The sequence below is a fragment of the Aquila chrysaetos genome, chromosome 10 (assembly GCF_900496995.4).
Source record: "Aquila chrysaetos chrysaetos chromosome 10, bAquChr1.4, whole genome shotgun sequence".
NCBI classification, from domain to species: Eukaryota; Metazoa; Chordata; class Aves; order Accipitriformes; family Accipitridae; genus Aquila; species Aquila chrysaetos.
In genome coordinates this window covers 27,501,772-27,523,257 of record NC_044013.1, presented here as the reverse complement: position 1 = coordinate 27,523,257, position 21,486 = coordinate 27,501,772, and the positions used below count along the sequence as shown (strand labels likewise).

The following is a 21,486-nucleotide window of genomic DNA, read 5'->3' as shown; positions in this document are numbered from 1 at the left end:
CAAAAGAATATTTTCTCCCTGTGTGTTTGCCAGAAGGGCATTATTATTAGAGTATGTCTTGCTTTTGATAAACATGTGTTTCCATGGTGTTGAACAATTCCAGCTTTTGATACTGAGAGGACTCTTGACACTGTTTCTAGTCAACTACTAGATGTGATGTTTTTAAGCTGTATCTTGTATCCTAGTCTTTTTTCACTGTGTCATCATCTTCAGTCTTTGGCTGAAAATTAGGCAAAGTTGCATCTGATAAAGGTACTGATTGAAAGCATGAAGACTTCTGCTAATGTGTACCGAAATGAAAAAATAAAACCCTAGGTTGCTTTGCTTCAATTAAAATTGGGAGAAGTCTTCATCTCTAGTATTGTGAACTAGATATTTTTGAAAACATTTCTTTGTTGGCATAATCAGAGCTCACTTGGCTGTAATTGCAGCTTCTTGTCCACATGCTGAAGGTCACATCTGCTGATGGAGCTTCCATCTGATGATGGACTGATTAAAAATCAGTGTTAACTTTTTTCTATATAAATCATCAGTGTTCTCTACTCAATAAATCCATACCTATAGTTTCCCTTCACTTTTTTTGTTTTACTCTCCTGTTGGTTGTAAATTGGAAATGCTGACTTTAAATCAGATACCACCTCTGTGCTATATATGGTAGTTTTGTTAATATATAAATAAAAATTTGGCTATAAAAGTGCATTGTAGTTAAAGCAATACTTTTTTAATTTACCAGGTGAAATTTCTCTTGGTTCAGATTTGAGCTGCTGTGATGTGGAAGTTTGAATTCTGACATGTATGATCTTGATACTTTACTTGTTACAGTTGTGGGTGGTGGATGCTTTGGATGTTTTGTCTATAAGAATTTTTTTTCGGGGGGTGTGTGTGTGTGGTGTGTGTGTGTAAATTTGCAGTGGAGTTCCACTCACCCCCAGTAAATGTTATTGGAAGTACTGATGTACCAGGTAGATGGAGACAGAGTTGGCAGAATAAAAATTTTTTTGTAAATCAAAGTATGTGGCATCATCCCTGAAATGGAAATACTTGGGTATATTTGTATGCTGTTTTCCTTTCATACAGATACCTTCAGACCTTCTGGATAAGGAGTTTCTGCCTATTTTACAAGAGGAGCCCCTGCCACCACTGGCACTTGTACCTTTTACAGAAGAAGAACAGGTTTGTATCCTTCTTTTAAAAAACCAAAATCTTCAGATTTTCATTAGTGTAAAGGTAAAATAAAGAGTTTACCTCCATTAAAAAACAAAAAATTTGAGGTTAGTAGATTTCAGGGAAAGAAATTATGAAAGCATACTGTATTAGCATAAAATTTAAATTTCATTTATGCTCAATTATTGTCTTAAATTTGAACAAATATTTTTCATACAATTTTCTGTGGGTGGCAGACAGTCAACTTGTTAAATCCAGGATCATCCTCTGTGGAGTATTACCTTATTTATAAGTACACAGCATTTTCAGATCAGTAGTTTTTGGATCACCGTCTCTGTTATAATAGAAGTGTCCAAGTTGTGTAAGTTCAGTTTTGTGGTCTTCGGAGAAGTGTTGAAGTTTTTTGACTGCTAACATTTCTTAGGAAAGTGCAGTACTCTTAGCTACTTTGTATGTAAGCAGTTGCTCAACAATTTCCTTGTTTGGTCTCTATAGGTATATAATTAATTGGTAACAAGATAAGTATGAGAACAGGTAGTTCATGAAGATTCCATTTCAAGGGTGACTGATCTGAGTAGTTTGAAAGTCCTTGCTTTAAATTTGATTCCTAGCAGAGAAAACTGTCCGCCCCCCTCTGGATAAATGCCTCTGACTTTTGACTCTGAATTGATTTCCTTCTTTATGGCTGTCAGAATTTATGATTGTGCAGTTGCTCTCTGGTTTCTCCTGTTTCTTAGCACTTCTCTTTCTTCAGAATACTGTGGTTTAATTTTGTTTGTTTGTTTCTTTTCTAATAGAAAGCTGAGTATTTTTACTGACTTGAGTGTAATTTGATTTTTGCAGGGGTGGGGAGTGTTAGTATTAGTTTCTGAAGATTTCAGAGTATCCTCCTTCCTTTGCCTCATGCTATTGTGTTCTTGAATTTTTCATCATCTTTTTACGCCTGGGTTTTCTGGCATATCCTCTTCAGCTTTCCTGGAATTCCTTCCTCTTCAGAGTTGATTCATATTTCTTGTGTCTTCTTAGGATGCTGTTCTTTGACATAAGATGCTAATAGTTTAGCTTTTAATCAGCAGTCATGTTTAAGTTCATGTGAATACCCTGTAGGCACTTCATGTCACAGTCTTAAAAGGCAACTGAGATTGAGAATATGCTTTTATGGGAAATTTTAGCCCAGCTCCCACTCTGCAGTGGGAACAGGAGGGATTCAGGCAGCAAGCCCAGGAAATGGTCAGCCAGACAAACAGTAGCACACCAAAATATTGAACCTTGGTGTTAAATACCTTTGGACATGTTTTGTTGCTGATGCATAAGAGTCCTTCAGAGAGTAAACTACAAGCCTTTTACAGTTAAGGGACGTTGACTTCTGGTGAGTGTCAAGATACTCTCCAAGAGAAGTAATATGAGGTTAAGGCTATGGTATTGAAAATGTGCTGAGTAGCCTCTCGGTACAGATGAGATTGTAAGTGCTGCTGACCTTCAGGGAGAGGTGGTCCTCTGCTGCAGTGCCCAGTGTTTCATCAGTCTTGAAAACTTCTGAGAAGTTGGTGTGCACTGTGTCACTGTTTTTTTTTCCTGCTCCTTTTCACCTGTAATCATATAGGAGTCTTCATGGTCAGTTTAACAGTATTCTACAATCTCCACAAAAATCTTACTCTGAAAGAGGTCCATATTCCCTTTTTAAGAAAGTCTTTCCTTCAGTATTTTCTGAGGACCCAGAGGATGTGAACAATCTGGTTTTTCTTGTCTGAAGATCTTTTTTTTCCCCCTTCATGACTGATTCGAGATGCCAAGGGAATGTCATTATTTAAACTACCAGAAATTCCTGGTGTTTATTCCCCATGACATAATAAACATTGTTCATCATCAAGAATCGTGTTCAGAAGTGATCTTGAGGTGAATATTTAATGGCTTTGCTGCTAGTCGTGGTGCAGGAAAGCTCTTTCACCTAAGGTTGATAAAAGAGTTTAAAACATGTTTGTGCCCCCTGCATAAATACTGAAGGTAGTATTATCCTCTCAGAACTTGAGGGACAGAGATTAGGGAGTCCTGTAGAGGACAGGCTGATCAGAATACATGTACTTTGGGGTAGCGTTCAGTTGAAGCTGAACCCATCAGGTTTACTCTAGGCTTGGATTCAGAGGAATTCTTGCTCGCAACCGGAGAGTACGCACCTGATAGCATTGTAGTTGTATGTATAGTATGTCCAGGAAGAACTTGTCTCAAGCTGATTTAAAGATGTGTTATCTAGAGATGGGTAATAGGTAATGTCAGCTATATGAATTTAAGCTTAAATTTGTTTAGTCCTGTGGAATTTAACTAGTCAGATGCTTAGGGCTATAGTTTTCCCTATTACAGGACATGGATATACTTCATATGGAATTGCTGGTCCTCTTTATCCTTATGTAGAATGTCACTTTCCTGGTGGTAAGGATGCTGAGCTAACCTAGAGCTCAACTCATTCACCCTGTAGTAAGTTTTGTTATAGGAAATCATAGATTTGTCTAAGATCTGTTTCCAGGGAACTGTCTTTTGAAGAAAAGAAGGTTTCTGCACATAGTTTTAACAGAGGTTTCTACCACCAACCACAGGCAATATGCAGGATATGTTCCTTTGCCTTTTCCCTCTTGCTCCCCTTACTCCTATTTGCATTAGGAAAGAATTCAGTTGTCTTAATCTTATTTGCTTGTGGAGTAAGGGAGTCTCAAGCTCTTGCTGAATATAATGGAGGGGGTTTTTTTCTCTCCTCAATGGTTATGTTTCTGATGTCTGTTTCTTGGGACATCTTCCATTTGATAGTAAAGAATTGAGCCCTTGTTTTGGGGCAGCTTTGCTCTTGGGTGTGCATTGTCAGGGATGGATGCTGAAGTAATACACTAATCAATAGTAGGGTGTTTTTTGCTTTTTTGACTTTGCTTTTTTTGTTACTTACTGTGATCTTACCATGTGGATTATTACCACTATGCACATTACAAGGATTCCATCTTCACCACAGCAAGCTCTACAGAGGGGAGAGAGAATTTGTTCAGAGCTGAGGCAGACAAGTAAAAAAAAAACTGGAAAAGGAAGTGAGATTACTATTTTGTTCTTACTGGAAAAATAAGGTATCAAAAATTAAGGAATCTCCTATGCAAGACAGTGAATCTGATCAATAGCTTAGAGTCGTTTCTATAGTAAAATATTTCACCACTTCACAAAAAATGAGAAATATCAACAGCAGGAAGGGTGGTGATTTGCTTAGAGGCAAATGGAGGTGGTTCATTTTTGACATGCTGTTGAAATGGTTGTTTTAAATTTTAAGAGCTAGCTAGGAAAACAGAATCAGGTTTACTGGAGGCTGACCTTGCTTTTGCCATGCATGACTGGATTTTTTTTTTTTCTCCCCCTCAAGTCTACGTAGTTACCAGTTCCCTCTTGAAGGAAGGATCTATTTTGTAGGAAGAATGTATCAAGCAGGCTTGTTTCTGAAATGGGTTAAAACTCCTTTAGATGTCTATTGGCTTTGTTAGCCATCTAGATTTTTAATAGTATATAATTGCTTGTGTCATTGTTCTCTGCAGACCTTCAAAGTCATAGTAATTCAGATGAGTTCATGTAAGCAATTTGCCTCCTTTAAGTTCCTACCAAGAAGCCCGATGTAACAGCTGTTTGGAGTCCTTTGCATTCTAATTATTTGAAACTTGCATTCAGAAAGTGTGTGTGAATTCAGGTTTGCCTTCTGAACATGCTGCTGAATTCTTTGGCCCAGTTTTCCAACTACTTGTGTTCAGAGAATGGGGTCAGAGTTGGTTATAATTATCCATTCTTTATCGAAATAGCTTTTTCTTTAGCAATTATTTCATGTTAAAATAAACTTGAATTTTACTGGTGTTTATTGTCTTATTAAAATGAGTATCTGTTAAATTTCAGAATTCTTAAATACACTTGGTGTTCCCCAAAGCATGTTACTCCTATGATAGATACATTTAGAGAAAAAAGACTTATTTCTGCGAAGGAGATTGAATAAAATTGTGCTTAACAAGTTCTGTTGCTCTTTACGTGTTCCTGCTTTGCTTAAGATGCAAATTTAGAGTTGGTGTTAATTAATGGCATCAGGTATAGGCAGGTGCCAATCTCTTTTTGCAACTGAATGGCTGTGTTTAAAGCTGCTGATGTTCTAATCACTTCTGTGCTGGAATCGTCTGATAAAGGAGTAGGTGCTCACTTGCTACCTTTAGAGCATGGAAATTTCAGGTAAGTAACTTGGAAGTACTAATATTGACCAAGATGCTTTTATAGAGTGATTCAGCCACTCATGTCTCCAAGGAATTGTTTTCCTTGTTAGTGTTAGTCGGTTGTAAAGAATTTGTAATGAACATAAGGAAAACAAGGCTGGTATTAAGCTAAAATTAGGATAATGGTAAGTGTTTCTGGTTTTGTTTTTTTTTTAATGGAATTTCACCCTGGCTCTTTCTTCTTCTTGGCAGAGAAATTTCTCGATGTCTGTAAACAGTGCTGCTGTCCTGCGGTTGACGGGACGTGGAGGAGGAACGGTGGTAGGGGCTCCTCGAGGTCGAAGTTCCTCTAGAGGTCGAGGTGAGCTATTAGTGGGATGTGCTGCAATGTATGCACGTGATCCAAGTTAAAGCTTCTGAAAGATGTTAGATGCAGCTTGGTTATAGCCAGATTTTCTGATGCCCAGTTTCTTTTCCCTTAAAGCTTTGGTATCTTTCCAATAAGGTGGTGTTAGAGAATGAATATTGTGTTTAGTGATTGTTCTGCACATCTGGTACCTGTGTTCCATGCCTTTGTCAGATTGGTGGGTGTGGAAAGCAAAAGGGAAAGGTAGTTTTTAGGTGGAATAGGAAATTGTTTGGTTCAGTATTGTTAGAAGTAACTTTATTGAAGGTACAAAACCAATTTATAGGGAAAGGGGAGAAGAATCCACGAATGTATTTGAAACAGTAAGATTTTAGTAAATGGTGTTGCGTGTTCTGAAAAGTCATTTTTATTTATTAACATCCTGAGAATAAACAGGAGAAGGTTAATGGAAAGACATCATTCAATTTGGGAGAAATTTGAGTCTTGCCATTTCAACGTCTCATCCTGGATCACTTTGAACATTTGCAAATTAATTGAGAAAATGTCCTCTAGCCATATCACTAGATTGAAAAGTAATTGTTAAATCCAAAGTTTATCTTAGCAGTTTCCTTTCAATGTGCATACTGCTGTGAACACTATTTTGGGGGTTTTGTATATATATATATAAATATGATGGGTTACATTTAGAATACTAAGATGTTAATAACTTGGAAATATCATCAGGAATAATTAATCATGTAGCCTCTGTCTTTGCAGGTGCTTAGGTGAGGTTTCTCTTTGGGTCCTTTCTAATTTAATTCTAAATGTCCTTAACTGGTGATATTTTCAATAACATCTTCAGAAGTCACTTCCATACATAATTAAATGCTTGACCAGAATTTTGCTCTGACTTAATTTGTTCTCTCATTTCTATTCTCATTCCTTAATCCTGCTTTCTTCTTAGCTTACATCTTTCAGATATTTGTAGATTGTCATCTGTCCTCTTGTGGTTGCTTCCTGGCTAAGGCATATACATTTAAACTTTAACAAGGCTATCACTGGATTTCCCTGTCCCTTCCCCTTCTTTATTTATCATTCTCTTTTGCCCAAATCCTTTAAAAAAAAAAAAAGTATGTGCACATATATAGAGGTGGGGTGACAGTTACTTGTATATAATATACCTTGTTATATTTCTGTTGTACATTTGAAAGCTGTTGCTTTTTTGCTGTGTTAATGTGCATATTGCATTGCTACCATCCATGTTTCACTTTTGCTAGGAATACATCTTAGCTATTTTTTTAGATGCTTTAAGGCTTAATTCTGCAAATGAAATGAATGCTGCTTAAAACTTGGTGATTTGAGATCATATGACCACTAGTGTGCTCTCTAGTTTCAAGATACCATGACCATTTCTAATTTGCCAAACCCTTTATTTTTCTTTCTCCTGTCAAATTTTCTGTTCTTTTTTTGCTGTACTGTGAACCATGACTGTCATCCTTATGCAGTGAGCAGTGGGTTGCTTTTTAATTGCCCCCACTAGTTTCAGTGAGGTCATAGGGTTAAACATGGCAGAATATGGCTTCTAATCCAGTAATTCTAGTATCTAATATCTATGTATGCATGGAACTTTTGTTTGGCAATAAAGTTTGATTCATTACACTTTAGTGGACAGAACTTAAAATTTATGCTGTATTGTTAAGACTGTTCGAAAGCTTCTACTGCATATATTCCTGTTTTTTCATACTTCATTCTTTAAGATATGTTAAGAAATACTAGCTCAAGAACTTTGTAGCAAAATTCATCTTTTTCACTTATTTTTGTTTTCATCCTCATTTAATCTTTCTTAATTGGCATGAATCATTGTTGTACTTGTTAGGCTACTGTCATTCTTACTTCTGCTAAGCTGTAAAGAACATACTTCTCCAGTAAATTTCTTCAGTAAATTACTGAGCTTTCCTTCTTCTATTGATCCTGGTTGCTGCATGTTTCTTCCACTCTTCCCCTTTTCTTTCCATGAGCAACTAATCTTGGGCTTTAGGCATGATGAGTCTTCCCAAAGTTTCTATATTTCAGCAAACAAATTAGGGCTTCTGCCAGGACAAAATCTTACATTTCTTCATAATTATACACGTGATGTTCTTGTAATTAAGGACTTTGTCTCTAATAGTTATTTATGAAGAGCTCTGTGTAGGACTGACATCTAACTTAGAAAACTAACATGTTGCTTGCAAGTAGCAAGCTTTAAATGCAGTTCTGTTTTTCAAATTACAGTGAAAAGGACTTAGAATTTCTTTGGAGTGTGTTCATTAAATGAAATGCTTCACTTAACAGTTGGAAAACATTTTTCTTTATTGCATTGCAAAATTGCCTGGATTCAAGAGGTTATCTGGTGCTCTTCATGAACTTTACATCATTATGTGCAGCAAAGCTGCGGCTGATCAAATGTGGGCTTCAGCTTTACTGAAAGATTACTCTATTGAAGTGACTTGCACAACAGTAACTTCAGGGGAGAATTTGCATGTACGATTAGATATGTTAATTAAGTTCCCTCACTGAGGCACAAATCACAGAATTGTTTTCAAGCATTTGGGAGCATGAGAGGGAGTCTGTAACAGATTGGCAAAGGGAAGAACGGATGAACTGCTGGTAAAGGAAGGTTATTATTAGAACTTTAAATGTGACTTCCTTTATCAATATTTAAAACTACAACATAACACTCAGTAAATATTTGCTCGATGGTCACCTCAAGTCTTACGACAATTATGTTTAGCTGATGGGAAGATAATTTCTGTGTGGAAATTGCTTTGATTTTTGTTTAAAATATTTATGACTGTGCTGAAATACAACTTGGTGTTACTGTTAAAAACCATTTGCAGTGTGCAACTGCCGTCACTAATACTTTGTGTTGTGTGGAGACATAAATCTGAAACATTTTAGTTCTGAAGTTATATTCTCTAAAGAAACCAAGTACTTGCACGTGACTTTTTTTCTAATTGACTTGTTTTCCTGGGAGCTCCCTGTGGTGTGCAGTTAAGCCCTGCGCTTTGTGCTGGCGGGACTGGAATGTCAACATTCATGAATAAGAGCCTCAGACAAGGGGAGACTTAAATAGTCCTTGGAATGGGCTGTAAGCTTACAGACACCTTGTTTTGTAGCTGTTCTCCTTTTCGGTTAAGACCCTTATGAAGGGTGCTTTGCTTCCCATTAGAGTTCTTTCCCCTTTTTAATCTGTCTTTGCTGCTGTTGGTAAGTGTGTAAATGGTGTGAAAGTGGAAAGTTCTCATACCTAAACAGCAGTAGTTGAACTACAGTTATCTAGCTCTTCCCACACAGTACTATGGATATGATCGTAGATCCTAAACTCCAGTCATGCTGTAATTTCAAGAATTTGCTTCTTGTGTTGTGTGGGTTTTTTTTTTTTTGTAATGACAATCAGAATGACAGTGTGTGCTGCTTCTTGCCCTCTTACTCGTGTCTTGTATTTTTTGTATTTCAAATTCAGACTTGTCTGTTTTCCAGGTTAGAGACTTTTGGCTGTTATGATTACAATATCCAGTGTATTGAGGTCCTCATTCTGAGGTTTTTAAGGAATTACTGAAATAACAAATGACAGCTGTTCCATTCAGTTCTTAAATGGAAGGGTTTATTGACATCTATTGACTTTGCATTCAATACTTTGTGCAACATCTACACTTAGAAAGTCTGCTCCTCATGTGCCATGCATTTTTTCAGAAGTGGCATTCTATTTAAAATAAACATGTCATTCTAGATTTATTAGCCACAAAAAAAGCCAAGAAGTGCAGAAACAGAATGGTGAACAGTGTGCTTATATGAGCAGTTTTATCCTCTCTGCAAGCATTTTTCATATGTTTTGTTATCAGTATTAGCTGTGTCCTAGTGTGCACTTTCAGGTCAGGCTCATCTACATAATACTTGCTGAATAACTGACTTTGTACACCATGGTTTTCCTTAACTAGCTATTTATCTTCTGTAGCTTGGTAGGATCTGTTTTAATGCAGTATGCTGCTCACACAGAGGTCTGCTTGGTTTCTGCTGGAGTTGCACATATACTTCTACCAGGTATTGTTGAATGGGCACATCATGTTACCGCACCTTGACGGTGTGCCGTGGAGAATGCAGTTGAGGGGGTTGGGAACACAACCAGGGCAGAAGTGGCTTAAATAGGTCCTGTCTGGTACTGTATGGTATCAGTACAGCTGGGAGTTGAGTAGCATGGCCCCACAGGCAGCCTTAAACTGAATTGCTGAGATCAATTGTTTCAATCTTTTGCAAGGTTATCTTTTAATTCAGACTATTTCAGTGGCTGAGCACAACTGAAGGACTGATGAACTGTGATGTAGGGGGGGGGTAAGTGGAGAGAGGTTTCTCAGGCTGTTGTTTCACATGCTTTTAACAGCAGCATGGCTTATGGCACCTTTAAAACAGCTTTAATTCTGTTCTTACCTTATACAGGACACTTGCTTTATTTGCTGATGAAATCTCCCATATCCCCAGCCTTCTGGCTCTGCCAGTTGTGTGTCTGCTATCAGTAATCAGTGTGTAGTAATGCTTCCTTGCACTGCAAGGGGAGCACTACAAATGTTGCTGTCACTCACTGTAAAAAACAGAGAAGGACAACCAGTTTTGTTTCTGTTGGAAAAGTATATGCAACTTTCCACCTCTATTACTTCAGAGATGTGAGATGAGTCAGTGCCTTTGTTCTGTTTTGACTCTGCCTGCCTGTGGCTTTTTCTTGTGAACTGCTTCTGCTTTATTATCTCCTGTGAGAGGAAGGAAGAGAGCTTTCCTCTAGTGAAGAAACTAGGCAAAGATTGCCATTGCATGAGATGCTTAAACTTTCCTGGGTTCTTGTGGAGAATAACAGCTCAGAGTCCTTTTCCAGCATCTTAGGGGACCCATAATGCCTTAACTGAATAAACATTGTGCTACTTTTTATGTTGTATCACATATTTACTGTCTCTTGCCTTTGCAGCTTATTTTGCACTCATGACTATGGTCAGCCTTGCAGTAGTGGACTTGCCATAGTGAAGGCTTTCATGTTTACAGTACAGTCAAAGGTCTGATACTAATCTTTCCTCTCTTGCCTTGAGTGCTCAGTCAACTCCTGTGTCTCCACCTGAGTTTGTGTAAGAACAGCTACACTGAATCAGGCAAGGGCTCATTCAACTCAGTAGTCTGTCTCCAGCAACAGCCAAAAGATGACACTTTGGCAAAAAAATGAGGACTGGGTAAAAACACAAAAGTGAAGAAGCATCACATATATGCTCAGCTTCTAGACATTTGCAGCTCAGTACATTACCTGATCCAGATGTAGTCTCTATGTGTAGTAAATATCAGCTTTATCTTTTACCAGTTCGTCCAGTTTCCATCTGAACTTAAGCATCCCCAGAACTCTGTGGTAAGGAAGTCTGCATCTCTGTGACAAGGAGGTCTGCCACTGAACTGCTTTGCTGGTGCTAGGAACAGGATAGTTTTTTTCCAAAGAGGATGTTGAAACCCCATTTCTGAAGCAGAAGGAGAAATTGTACAGACATTAACTTTGTGGCTTCCTTATACACCCTGCAACGTGTACTGCCTGATAGAAAATCAGTGTGTATTTGAGGAGCCTGACTGGATTATCTGGGGATCAGTTTTCTTCTTCTCTGCCTGGAAAGCTATTTTTTTTTTTACCCCAAGAGATTTAGTATAGAATAGTGGAGAAACTGTTGCAACTGCCTTAATTATTTCCATTTTTTTTTAGAGCCTCTTTCCATAAGACACTGAAATGTGGTACAATTCCCTGATGCATCCAGGGGTCTTTAGAATTTAGATGTAGAGGCTTGTTATTATTTTCTTCAGAAGACTACAGAGACTGGATTCCATTCTCAAGGTGTTTTATTTCCTGTTTCATTTGGTCATTCTGTCTTACTCCTCCAGATCCCTGGCCTGGTTTGCACCTCATCCTTTGAGGTGTTTGTTTTCTTGAAGCCAGGAAGAGAGAAATATGAAAGGATTGAGGTTTGTGGTAATTTCACAGCCAAGAATTCCCTTTATCAAGTGCTTTTATGGTTCTTGGGCTTGACTATAGAGACTGCATGTGTATGCAGGAAAGGAATTGTCCTGACAGCCAGCGGATTGATGTGTTTCACTTGTTTGTCTTTCCATGAGATCCTTGAAATGGTAAGTTAGCTGATAAAAAAACCTCCCATTTCTTCTGCTGTGGTACTTTCTCAAGCAGGGTTTATCTTTCGTAGATCTGGAAACTTGACTGCAGCCATTGATCTAACCAGTACTGGAAGCTGTCTTGAAGGTCTGGGGATGTGTGGGGGTGTTGTTTTTCTGTTGTGTTTTTTCTTTTGTTTTGAACCTAACAGCCTGCACCTACCCAAACACTCAAGATGTGCTTCAAGATGCTTTAATTGAGGATACATCTGTAACTTTTTGTCTTGAGGCTTGATACTTGGTAGCCACCTACAGAGAATCATTTCTTGAAAAAGTGAGGAGGATAATTTTTATTATGTAGCTATTGGGGTTCTTCATGCTGTCCTGCCTATACCCATCCTGTGATCCTTCTTTTCTCCCCACTGCTCCTGGGGGAGATTTCTGCTGGGAATCATTAGAACTGAATAGTAGTGAAGCTTCCTTCTCCCTTATTAACCTTACAGCAGTAATTAAGAGTACATCTGCAGTGCAGTACCAGTATGGTGGATTCCAGTGTTCTGATTTTTGAGTGTAAAGTACATATGTACTGTGTGCATGTTGTGTGAACAATGCATCCTTGTTTGGTAATTTCTATTGGGTAAGTATCTGTTTTCTGTGTTTTTCTGCACAGTATTTATTTCAGAATTGTTTGTCTATTCTGTCTGATCTTGTGCTTCTTGATAAGAATTTTTACATAAGACTCTTTCTTCAGTCTTTGTTCCTTTCTCCCTTTGCCCCAGATAATTTCACCGGGGCTTAAGGCTGCAAGATTAGTTCACAGAGACATCAGGAAAAGGAAACCTACCTGAGTCTTTCAACTTTTGTTATTATTTGTACAAACACTTGTGTGTTTTGTCTTTTCAGGCAGAGGCCGAGGAGAAAGCGGTTTCTACCAAAGAAGTTTCGATGAAGTGGAGGGCGGATTTGGGCGAGGAGGGGGCAGGGAAATGCACAGATCACAGAGTTGGGAGGAAAGGTAACAGAACTCTAGCCCTTAAAGTTTTTTACATACATCTGCTCAGCTTCCATTTGTGCCTTTTGACTTCATAAAAATCCTTCAGGAAAGGTGATTAGGTATATCTGTGAGTGGAGTGTCTGAATTTCTAAGACAGGGTCAACACAGTAATGTTTCTAGAAACTTAGGAGCAAGTCAAAGAGCATTTTTGCAAGTAATTTTTCTGCTGACTTCCTAGGAAGAAGGAACTACTTTAAGAGAACATAAATTGTGGCAGTTGCAATGGAAATGATGGGTGAAAATATGGATTGCTAAAGGATTCGCTTCAGTTTTAGTCTCAACACTTCTGTCAGTACTTAAGGTCACATTTCAAAACATATCTAGTTGCCAAAGGCTGTGTGTGTATCAGTGTTCCTGAAGATATCAGTTGTCACTTAGACCTTTAAAGATACTGTCCAATCAAGCTCTGATTTTAAACAAGCCGCCTACTGAGTAAAAAAAAAAAAAAAAAAAAGCCATACCTAAAATGAGTGGGGTAGTTCCAAAACCTTATTTGAAACTTCTATTCTGCCTTTCTAGGGGAGACAGACGCTTTGAAAAACCAGGGCGAAAAGATCCAGGTATGGTTTTGTTACTGGATGGGCAGAAAATGGGAGGGAGGAGCAGGGGGTGTTTTGGGTAAGGGACATACATGTACATAAACCTTTCTTACTGCTCCAAGTATATTGTTGATACAAGATTCGTGATGCTGTGCCAGGTTACTTAAATGTGTTCTCAAAGTGTTTTTCTTATTTTGTGTTGTTTTCACTATTAGACATTTAAATGTTTTAGATAAGAAAAATCTGCAGTAAGTAGGTTCTGTTTATTCAATTAAGATGTGATGTCTACAGCTGGAATTAAATTCCTGTACATCTGTGAAAGGAGCCTGTACTGATTAACAGGTGTGCTGTGGCAATATGCCTTTCCAATGCAGCTTTAAACATTCCTGGGGTGTGCTATTTTGGTACCTAGGACTTCTGGACCATGTGAACTGTTAGGTTTTTTTGAATGCTTGCTAGTGTGAGGTAGATCCCAGCACCAATGTTCTGAGGTTTCCATGCTGATGCATTTACTGTCAAATTAGTTTAAGTCGTCACACAAATCTTCTGTTCATTCAGGTTATAATCTGGTCGTCCCCCCCCCCGCCGTTCCTCTCCTGTTTCTTAAATGTTTTACAGTGGCCATGTTCAGGCAGAATACTGGATCCTTAATTATGACCCAGTATGTCTGTCTGAATTTTCAGCTGAACTTGGAGTGGGTTGTCATCTTGGAGATGGAACATCTCCATTTAGGTAAAATGTGTATTCTGAGAGTGGTAAGAACATTAAAGGAACTTCCCCTCTATCAGTTGGTTATATGGTAACTGCAGTGGTTTTTTGTTTTCTGGAATCATGCATTGATTGGTCTCTGGTAGGACCTTGCTCTTTCTCTGTGGCATGTTTCCACATGCATGTACCACAGCTGTGCTTAGTGAGAGGTTTTGTACTAGTAAAAATAATTCTAAAAATAACTTGAGATTGGTCTGAGATTGTCCATCTTTATGTGCCAGTAGTGAAACTTTGGACTTCCAGTGTGTCTTTATATTCAGAGACCTCTTGGGGGAAAAAAAAATGAAAATAGGGAAAAAAAAAAGTACTACTGATATTTCAGGACTGCATTTTTTACAAAAGACAAATGGATGCAAAAGTAATATCTACCACAGTTGATTCAATTTCATTTATTTAGCCCCTTCCTGTTCTTGTGATAAATTAAAACCCTTCCAGATCCAGACTATAAAATGTATCACATTTCTTATCAGGACTGTGATAAAAATATTGCATGTCAATTTAGGATGAGATCTATCTCTCAGTTGAAATTGAGAAGAATTTACAGTATGCACGATGTCCTTACTGAAGCTGACTTCTGCCTGAATGTGGGGGTTAGTGCTTCAGCTAGTATAGAGCATGTCTTGTTTGTAGCAACTACTAGTGATTAGGACTTTGGAATGCATCTTCTATGAACCATTCTCTAGAGAAGATGGTGTCCCTGTGTCCTTTGTTGGAAGTCCTGGTTCATTGTGAGGGATGGTGTGCTTATTCTCAAATCATGAACCTTTCTGTAGTACCTGATTCCTCCTCTTAAGTCTCTTGTTCTATTTCTCTTCTAGTTTGATCTTACTTGGCTAAAAGCTCTGTAGCACAGTGTGATAGAGGCGAGACACCTGCAATCTTTCTGAAGTTTTAATATAAAAATTTTGGTTTTTAACAATAGTAATTTATGTTTGCATATTGCTAATAAGATCTCTAATGAGATTAATGTCCCAGTAAGTGGGAAGACTATTTCTCTCCTCTTTACCTTCAAAGAGAAATGAGGTGGAGAGCACAAAAAAAGTTAACAGAAGGTGTTGGTCTGCTTTAACTCAAACCTTGATTAATCAACAGATAGTTACTGTTACGTAAAGGCTTTCCTTTTTGAGTGTGAGATAGGGATACAGATGTGCCAAAAGAAGTCCCACATTAATACCAAACATTAGTATACCACACAAAGCAGTCGAAGCAGAAAGAGCAAGGGGAGAACTGACATGCAGCTTACAATTCAGGCTAACATGTTTTAGCTGATGCATGTATTGGTTTCTGTTACCCTAGTTAAACTCCTTAGTTTAGGCTTTTATTCTCTTAACTTTATTGTGCCTCAGTTTTTCGTTGCTCTTTCATAGGGCCTTGGATGAGCTTCAAATTACGTAATTTACTGAGTTGCCAGTTTTTTCATGTTCTTTGTTCTGGGTGATCACATTACAGAATTAATAAGAGATCAAATATTAAACTCTTCTGGGCATTCATAATGGATGACAGTGCAAGAACCTGTCAATTAAAAGTCATGAGATTAAAGAAGTAATAGACCTTCAACAAAGAATTACTTCTGAAATATAATCAATATACTGTTCTTAAAAATTAATGATTGCTTTTTCAGTGCTCACAACAGTTTGCAAGTTCAGATTTGACTGATTCTCAACATAAACAATATATGTTCCTAGTTTCAGCATGCAAATTGAAGATGCACAAAGTATTTGTGAGTTTTTGTTGCAGATTGTCACAGTTCTGACAGACTTCATTGAGAACCCACATTGCTTCTGCAAGGCTGAGGCCATTAGCAAAGAAAATGAGCAAGTTGTTTTCTTGATCATGGCTGTCTTTTAGAACTGCACAAAAGCTGCTTAATTTTCTGTGCAGCCTCTTGACTAATACCAGCTTAGTAGCTGAGGGGATTTGATTAGTTACCAGCAATTACACAGTGGTAGTAAATAATTGTAATGTAGATTAAACAAGACATTCAGTAAGTCAGTTGTGGAACGTGATTTGAGTTCTGTTTAATATGCATTTTTTGGTTAGGTTAAGAAGACTTGAATATAGAAAGGGTGTTCAAGTGAATATAAAAAGGATGTTGAATTTCTTCGAATCGCATGTTCCCTTCCTCTGACTGGCTTGTTTTTCTTCCCTATCTCTCTAGCAAGAAGTGCATCTAAAGAAGGTTCATTACCAGCTTGCTCTTGCAATGTTAGTCAAAAAGTAGAGTGCAATTTTGTTGTGTCAGAGCCCATCAGCAATTTTTCTAGGCTTGTATTCCAATGTGGGCCATGGCATACTTCCAATAGTTTACCAGACATCCATGGTTCACCAGTTCTCTGGAACTGTAAAAGCAATAGGGCTGTTTTGTGTACCCCTTGTTCTGCAACTATTCTTAAGTAACTACACATTTGTGTTTGTCTAATTTACTTCTGTAGCATTCTTTAGCTTTGTCTAATTTACTTCTGTAGCATTCTTTAGCTTTACATTCCAAAATGTAGTATTTGAAGATAGTGTTTAGTGTATACTAAACATGTTTTTTTTCTTTATACTTGCTGTTGTACCCCCTTTTAAACCAAATTATAAATAGAAAATAATTTAAAAAACAGGAGAACTTAAAAGTATCAAGTCATTTAGAAACCAAATAAAGCAGCCTGCACTTTGATTAGACATTAAATTAAATAAAAAATAGCTTTTTATAGCTTTGGCTCTAAATGTTGAGATTATAGTACAGTCCTGTTGGGATTATGCATCTGAAGTTTAGAACATGTGGTTTGTCTGAGACTGGAGCATGTGATATATGGGAAAAACAATACCTCACACAGAATGCTACTCTTTTTTCCTAAATGGTTATTTCACACTTTACACAGGAATCTGTTCTACTGCTCTTGCACTGGTTCTTAATTTGTATGACTCTTCTCAATGTCTTATATTGGTAGAGAACGTGGAAATAACACTTGCAAGAAATACTTAAAAATTATCGGTACTGATATGAGGATGGAAAAGGGTTCTTTAGGTTAGATATGGGTCAGCATCTAAGAAAACTAGAGATGAAGGCAGTGTAACTTGATAGTGTGTTGCTCTTCAAGCTCTACAATATTCATTAGTGCTTTTATATAAAATTAGATTTTTAATAAGAGATTTTGAGAGTATCTGTGATAAAACCAAATCTGTCTGAGGTCTGGAATGTGAGGAGGCAATACTTGAACAATTTTGGAATGAGAGCTGAATTGGAATGAAAAAGCGGGCCTTTTGCCTTGTTCCCCTTTCCTGTGTGAAAAGCTTCTATGGGACTGCTTCCCATTTCCCTAGACCCTAAAACAAAGTAGCCTTTTGCTGACCTTTTTGGGGTTGTGAACACACTTGAGTTAAGAGTTTTAGGGCTTGAGAAGAATTCAGTTAAACGGTATCTCATTAGATAGCTTGAGACCATTTTTCCTGCTGCTGACCACTTCAGTGAAGGTAAAAGGAAGTGTATTCGGTAGCGTATTATGCTGTTGTCAATGCAAGTTGCTATTTTTGGCATCTTGGTTTCTGGGAAAAGTCTTTTACCTTTGAAAGATAACTTTTACTTTATTTTGATACTTGACTGTTCAAGTATGAACACACAATAGGCACTGCTTTTGTTGAGAGCTTGGAAATAATTGTCTATCATTCTGTTCATCCTTTAGCTTCTTAAATTATTTAGGAGCTTCAGAACAGTCTCTTAATTGCGATAGGTTTATGAGGCACTTAAATACAAAAGTCTCATGTATAGTTTGTTTTAATCTTTTATTTTAAAATTTTGATTCAAGTGTCTCTAAATATTTTTGTGCTGTGTGTACAGGCAAATACTGATATTAAAAAGCATAAAATATAAATGGATGCAGTTCTACTTCTTCTGTATATAGTGCATCCTTCTGGGTCAGATCTACTTGAAACAAGCAGCGCAAAGGTGAGAACATGTGGAATGTACGATCCTTTTAAAAAAAAAAGTACATGAATTCATTTAGAATAGTCTGGTTTCCACTGCTAAATAATTTATTCAGTGTTTCCAAATATGAAAAAAATTCCACCGCAGCATTTGTCATATGCATTTTTTGATAGTGTCTTCATAGACCTGTCTTGAAATGAGATGTTCTCTTATTTGGCAGAATGGAGAACTACAGTTACTATTTACAATTTTGCTTAATAAGCACAGCAGGAGTGCTTTTTGCTGCCATGAGAGATTGGCAGTACTTTCTAAGAGTGAATTCAGCCATCAAACTGATATAACTCTGTATCCCCAAAGAGTTAAGAGAACAGAAACATTAGGATCTTGGATGAACAGAGTTGCTTATCCCAGAACTAATGTATTTGCTGAATGACCCCATATTGGTTTTGACTGAGATTTTTCTTTCGTATTATTGTCCATTTTGTTACAAGTTGGTTAATTATGATTTTGGTCAGCTTTGGGGGTTTTGAAGGTCTCTCAGGGTCAGTGCAGCTTTAATCATAGTCTGGTGAATTCAGCAGGTAGCTCTCTTAATTTCCAAGAATTAGATCTGTGATTCTTCTACCTGATTTTGTCTTGGGTGGTTAATCCAGCCTCTCCTCAACTTACATGGGCACACCAGTTCTCTTTACTCTGCATGTCATGTTGTAATCAAAAGGATGGGAGTACAAGAGAAAGGTTACTAGAAGATGGCAAGGCAGGCAAGGAGGGAAGGTTGTAAATGGAACCTGAAAGTTTAATGTAATAATAATTAAAAAAGCACAAAGTTCAAAGTCCAGTCTCTCTATTCTGTGAGGACAGTCTCGGAGAGCTGGAAGCTGTCGGCGTGCTGTCCATTGATGCGGATCTCCTTGTCAGTCCTTTTTGGACTCTTTGAATCAGCTGCAGCTGGGAGCTCAGGAATAGTCTTGTCAAAATTCTCCATCTTGATCTGATACTCCCCTTTGGCATTGCGGGCTAGCACGGAGGCGAAGCGATGGTACAACATGATCTCTGAGGGGAGGTAGGATGTTCTCCTTTGACATGTTTCTCCTGTGCCTTCCTGCACAGCTGACAGAAAGACAACCAGCTCAAAATGGTGAGCAGCTTCTCTTTGGAGGAGGGCAGCCAGGGGGCTAGATGGAGTGATTGAATGGTAGTAGGTCAGTGGAAAGATGAAAAAGGGACACTCATCTGAAGTAATGCTGTCTAGGTGGAAGTCAATGCTAGTTTGGTGCAGCTGCCCGTTCTCTTGTTCTTGGTAAAGTATAGCAGAAATCTGGATGCTAGTCAGTGGGCTGGAGCGTGTGTTGGCCACCTGGAACATAAGGTGTGGCTTCCCCTCTGTGTGTGTCACTACGGCAGAGCGGGTAAAGTGGATGGAGAATGCTCGATTCTTTGGTCGGGCAATCTTTGCCACGAAAGCACCTGCATCACAGAAAAGAACAAACTGAATATGAGCACCGTGCTGGGGTTGATTCCCTGTGGTCTCTGAGCTCTGTGAAACAGTCCAAAGGAATAGAAGCAGGCTTGGGTGGACATGGTCTTTCTAGTCTCAGCCTGCATGTTTGAAAACTGCTAGGCTGGCATCACACTAACCCATTTTTGTTCAAAAAGTATAGCTTTCCTAAAATGCTTCTCTTTCTAAACTATGTTTGCTTACTAATATTTGGACAGTGAACTGTAGCTGTAGGAAGGAGAGCTGTTAGCTTGCCCTGATTTGCTGTAATTGGTAATAGTACCTGATCTTGGTGTGCTATCACTGGAGAAGCTCTTTCTTAACACACAGTAAACTAACCTGTGTATTTTTGAAGTCTTTTGAAATACTTTAAACCTGAAAATTATTTTAAATACCTTAAAATACCTCGAAATAGCTGTGATGTAAAAATTTTCATTACATTAGGTACTGAGGAATACTTAAACACTGAGTTAAAGATCAACAAAAATACTTCAGCTAGACAAAAGTAAACCTTACAATCAAAACAAATTGACTTTAAATATTGTAATTCCATGGAAAAAACTTAGACATAATGGTATAAGAAATAAGTGATTGAGAGTGATGAGTGGGGATTTGCCACAAGTATTGTCCAATGAATAGTGGAACTCTCAAGTCCAAATCTTGATATCACCTGATTTAAGTCTTCTGTTAATGAAAGGTGTTTAAATTCTACTACTACATAGCTGAACTCTCATCATCCTTGTAGTGACTGACTTAATTGTTCTTTCAGATATCAATGTGATCACTGTTTATTTATAGCTCCATTTCTTAAATCTAATTGTTACACCTATTCTGTTTAAAGATTAAATATGAAGGATTACCTGTGATGAAGGCTTCCAGCATGAGCCCCAGGACCATCTGTATTGCAAGCAGTGCAATAGCACTGGGACAGTCCCCGCTTGGGAACATAGTGCCGTAACCAATTGTGAGTTGCGTCTCCAGTGAGAAGGAGAAAGCAGCTGTAAAACTGGTGATGTACTTGACACATATAGTGTGGTTGTCAGGTGGAGAGTCATGGTCCAGCTCCAGGTCCCCATTCATCTCAGCCAGCAAATACCAAAGCACTGCAAAGACTAGCCAATGAATGACAAAAGAAGCAGAAAAGACAAGCATCATCCATCTCCAGCGCATGTCCATTAATATTCCCCATGCATCTCGGAGGTATGCCAGACCTTTTCCTTGGGCACCATCCATCTGGAATGTGCTGTGTCCATCCTTGGTCACCATCCTCAGGTATCTTTGGGTCAGGAGGGGAGCACTGGATTTGGTGTTATTGCTCTCTATCATATCTGTTGTCATCTTCTAGAAAAGAGAAAAAAGGAAAAGTGATCCACTGCAGCATATTTGTATTTTGCCTAATGTTCACAGTTTTTGACACATCAGCAGGGGTTGAAATACTGCAGCCAACAAAGGAGGGCTTATACATTGCAATCCAGAGAAGATTAAGTCAGGAGCTTGCAAAGGAATTTACCACTGTTTGTGGTAATACTTTGCTAAAAAAGATTAACTTTAAAAATCTGACTACTTCTCAAATTTTCCCTGCTTAGTTGTTTAAATATAACTTTCATACTTTACCTTCCTAAATTTACATTTGAGTTGCATGCTTTAATTCTTTAGGGGTGAGTGGGATGGGATTAGGCATACTGTATCTGAAAAGAAACTGAAGTTTGTCTGATTATATCAGGTTTTGTATCTTCTTTTTAGCAGACTATAATAGTGTACCAATACTATTATGAATACTATTAACAATAGTACTATGGAAATAATGTTTATTATTTCTCTAACATGTTTATGC

General features: G+C 37.9%; 1 protein-coding gene across 16 annotated transcripts in view; it reads left to right on the top strand.

The window, feature by feature from the left end:
* The window catches only part of GIGYF2 (GRB10 interacting GYF protein 2), a 79,315-nt gene that overhangs the window by 16,556 nt on the left and 41,273 nt on the right, over positions 1-21,486 (top strand). For 13 of the 16 annotated variants that reach the window (XM_030027049.2, XM_030027058.2, XM_030027057.2 and 10 more), the window contains 4 exons: positions 1,078-1,173; positions 5,631-5,739; positions 12,790-12,901; positions 13,460-13,500. In XM_030027049.2, coding sequence (XP_029882909.1) covers positions 1,078-1,173; positions 5,631-5,739; positions 12,790-12,901; positions 13,460-13,500 — 358 coding nt within the window. Of the gene's footprint in view, positions 1-1,077; positions 1,174-5,630; positions 5,740-12,789; positions 12,902-13,459; positions 13,501-20,493; positions 20,925-21,486 lie in introns of those variants that run through there. The other 3 variants (XM_030027061.2, XM_030027060.2, XM_041126835.1) reach the window with 2 other exon arrangements.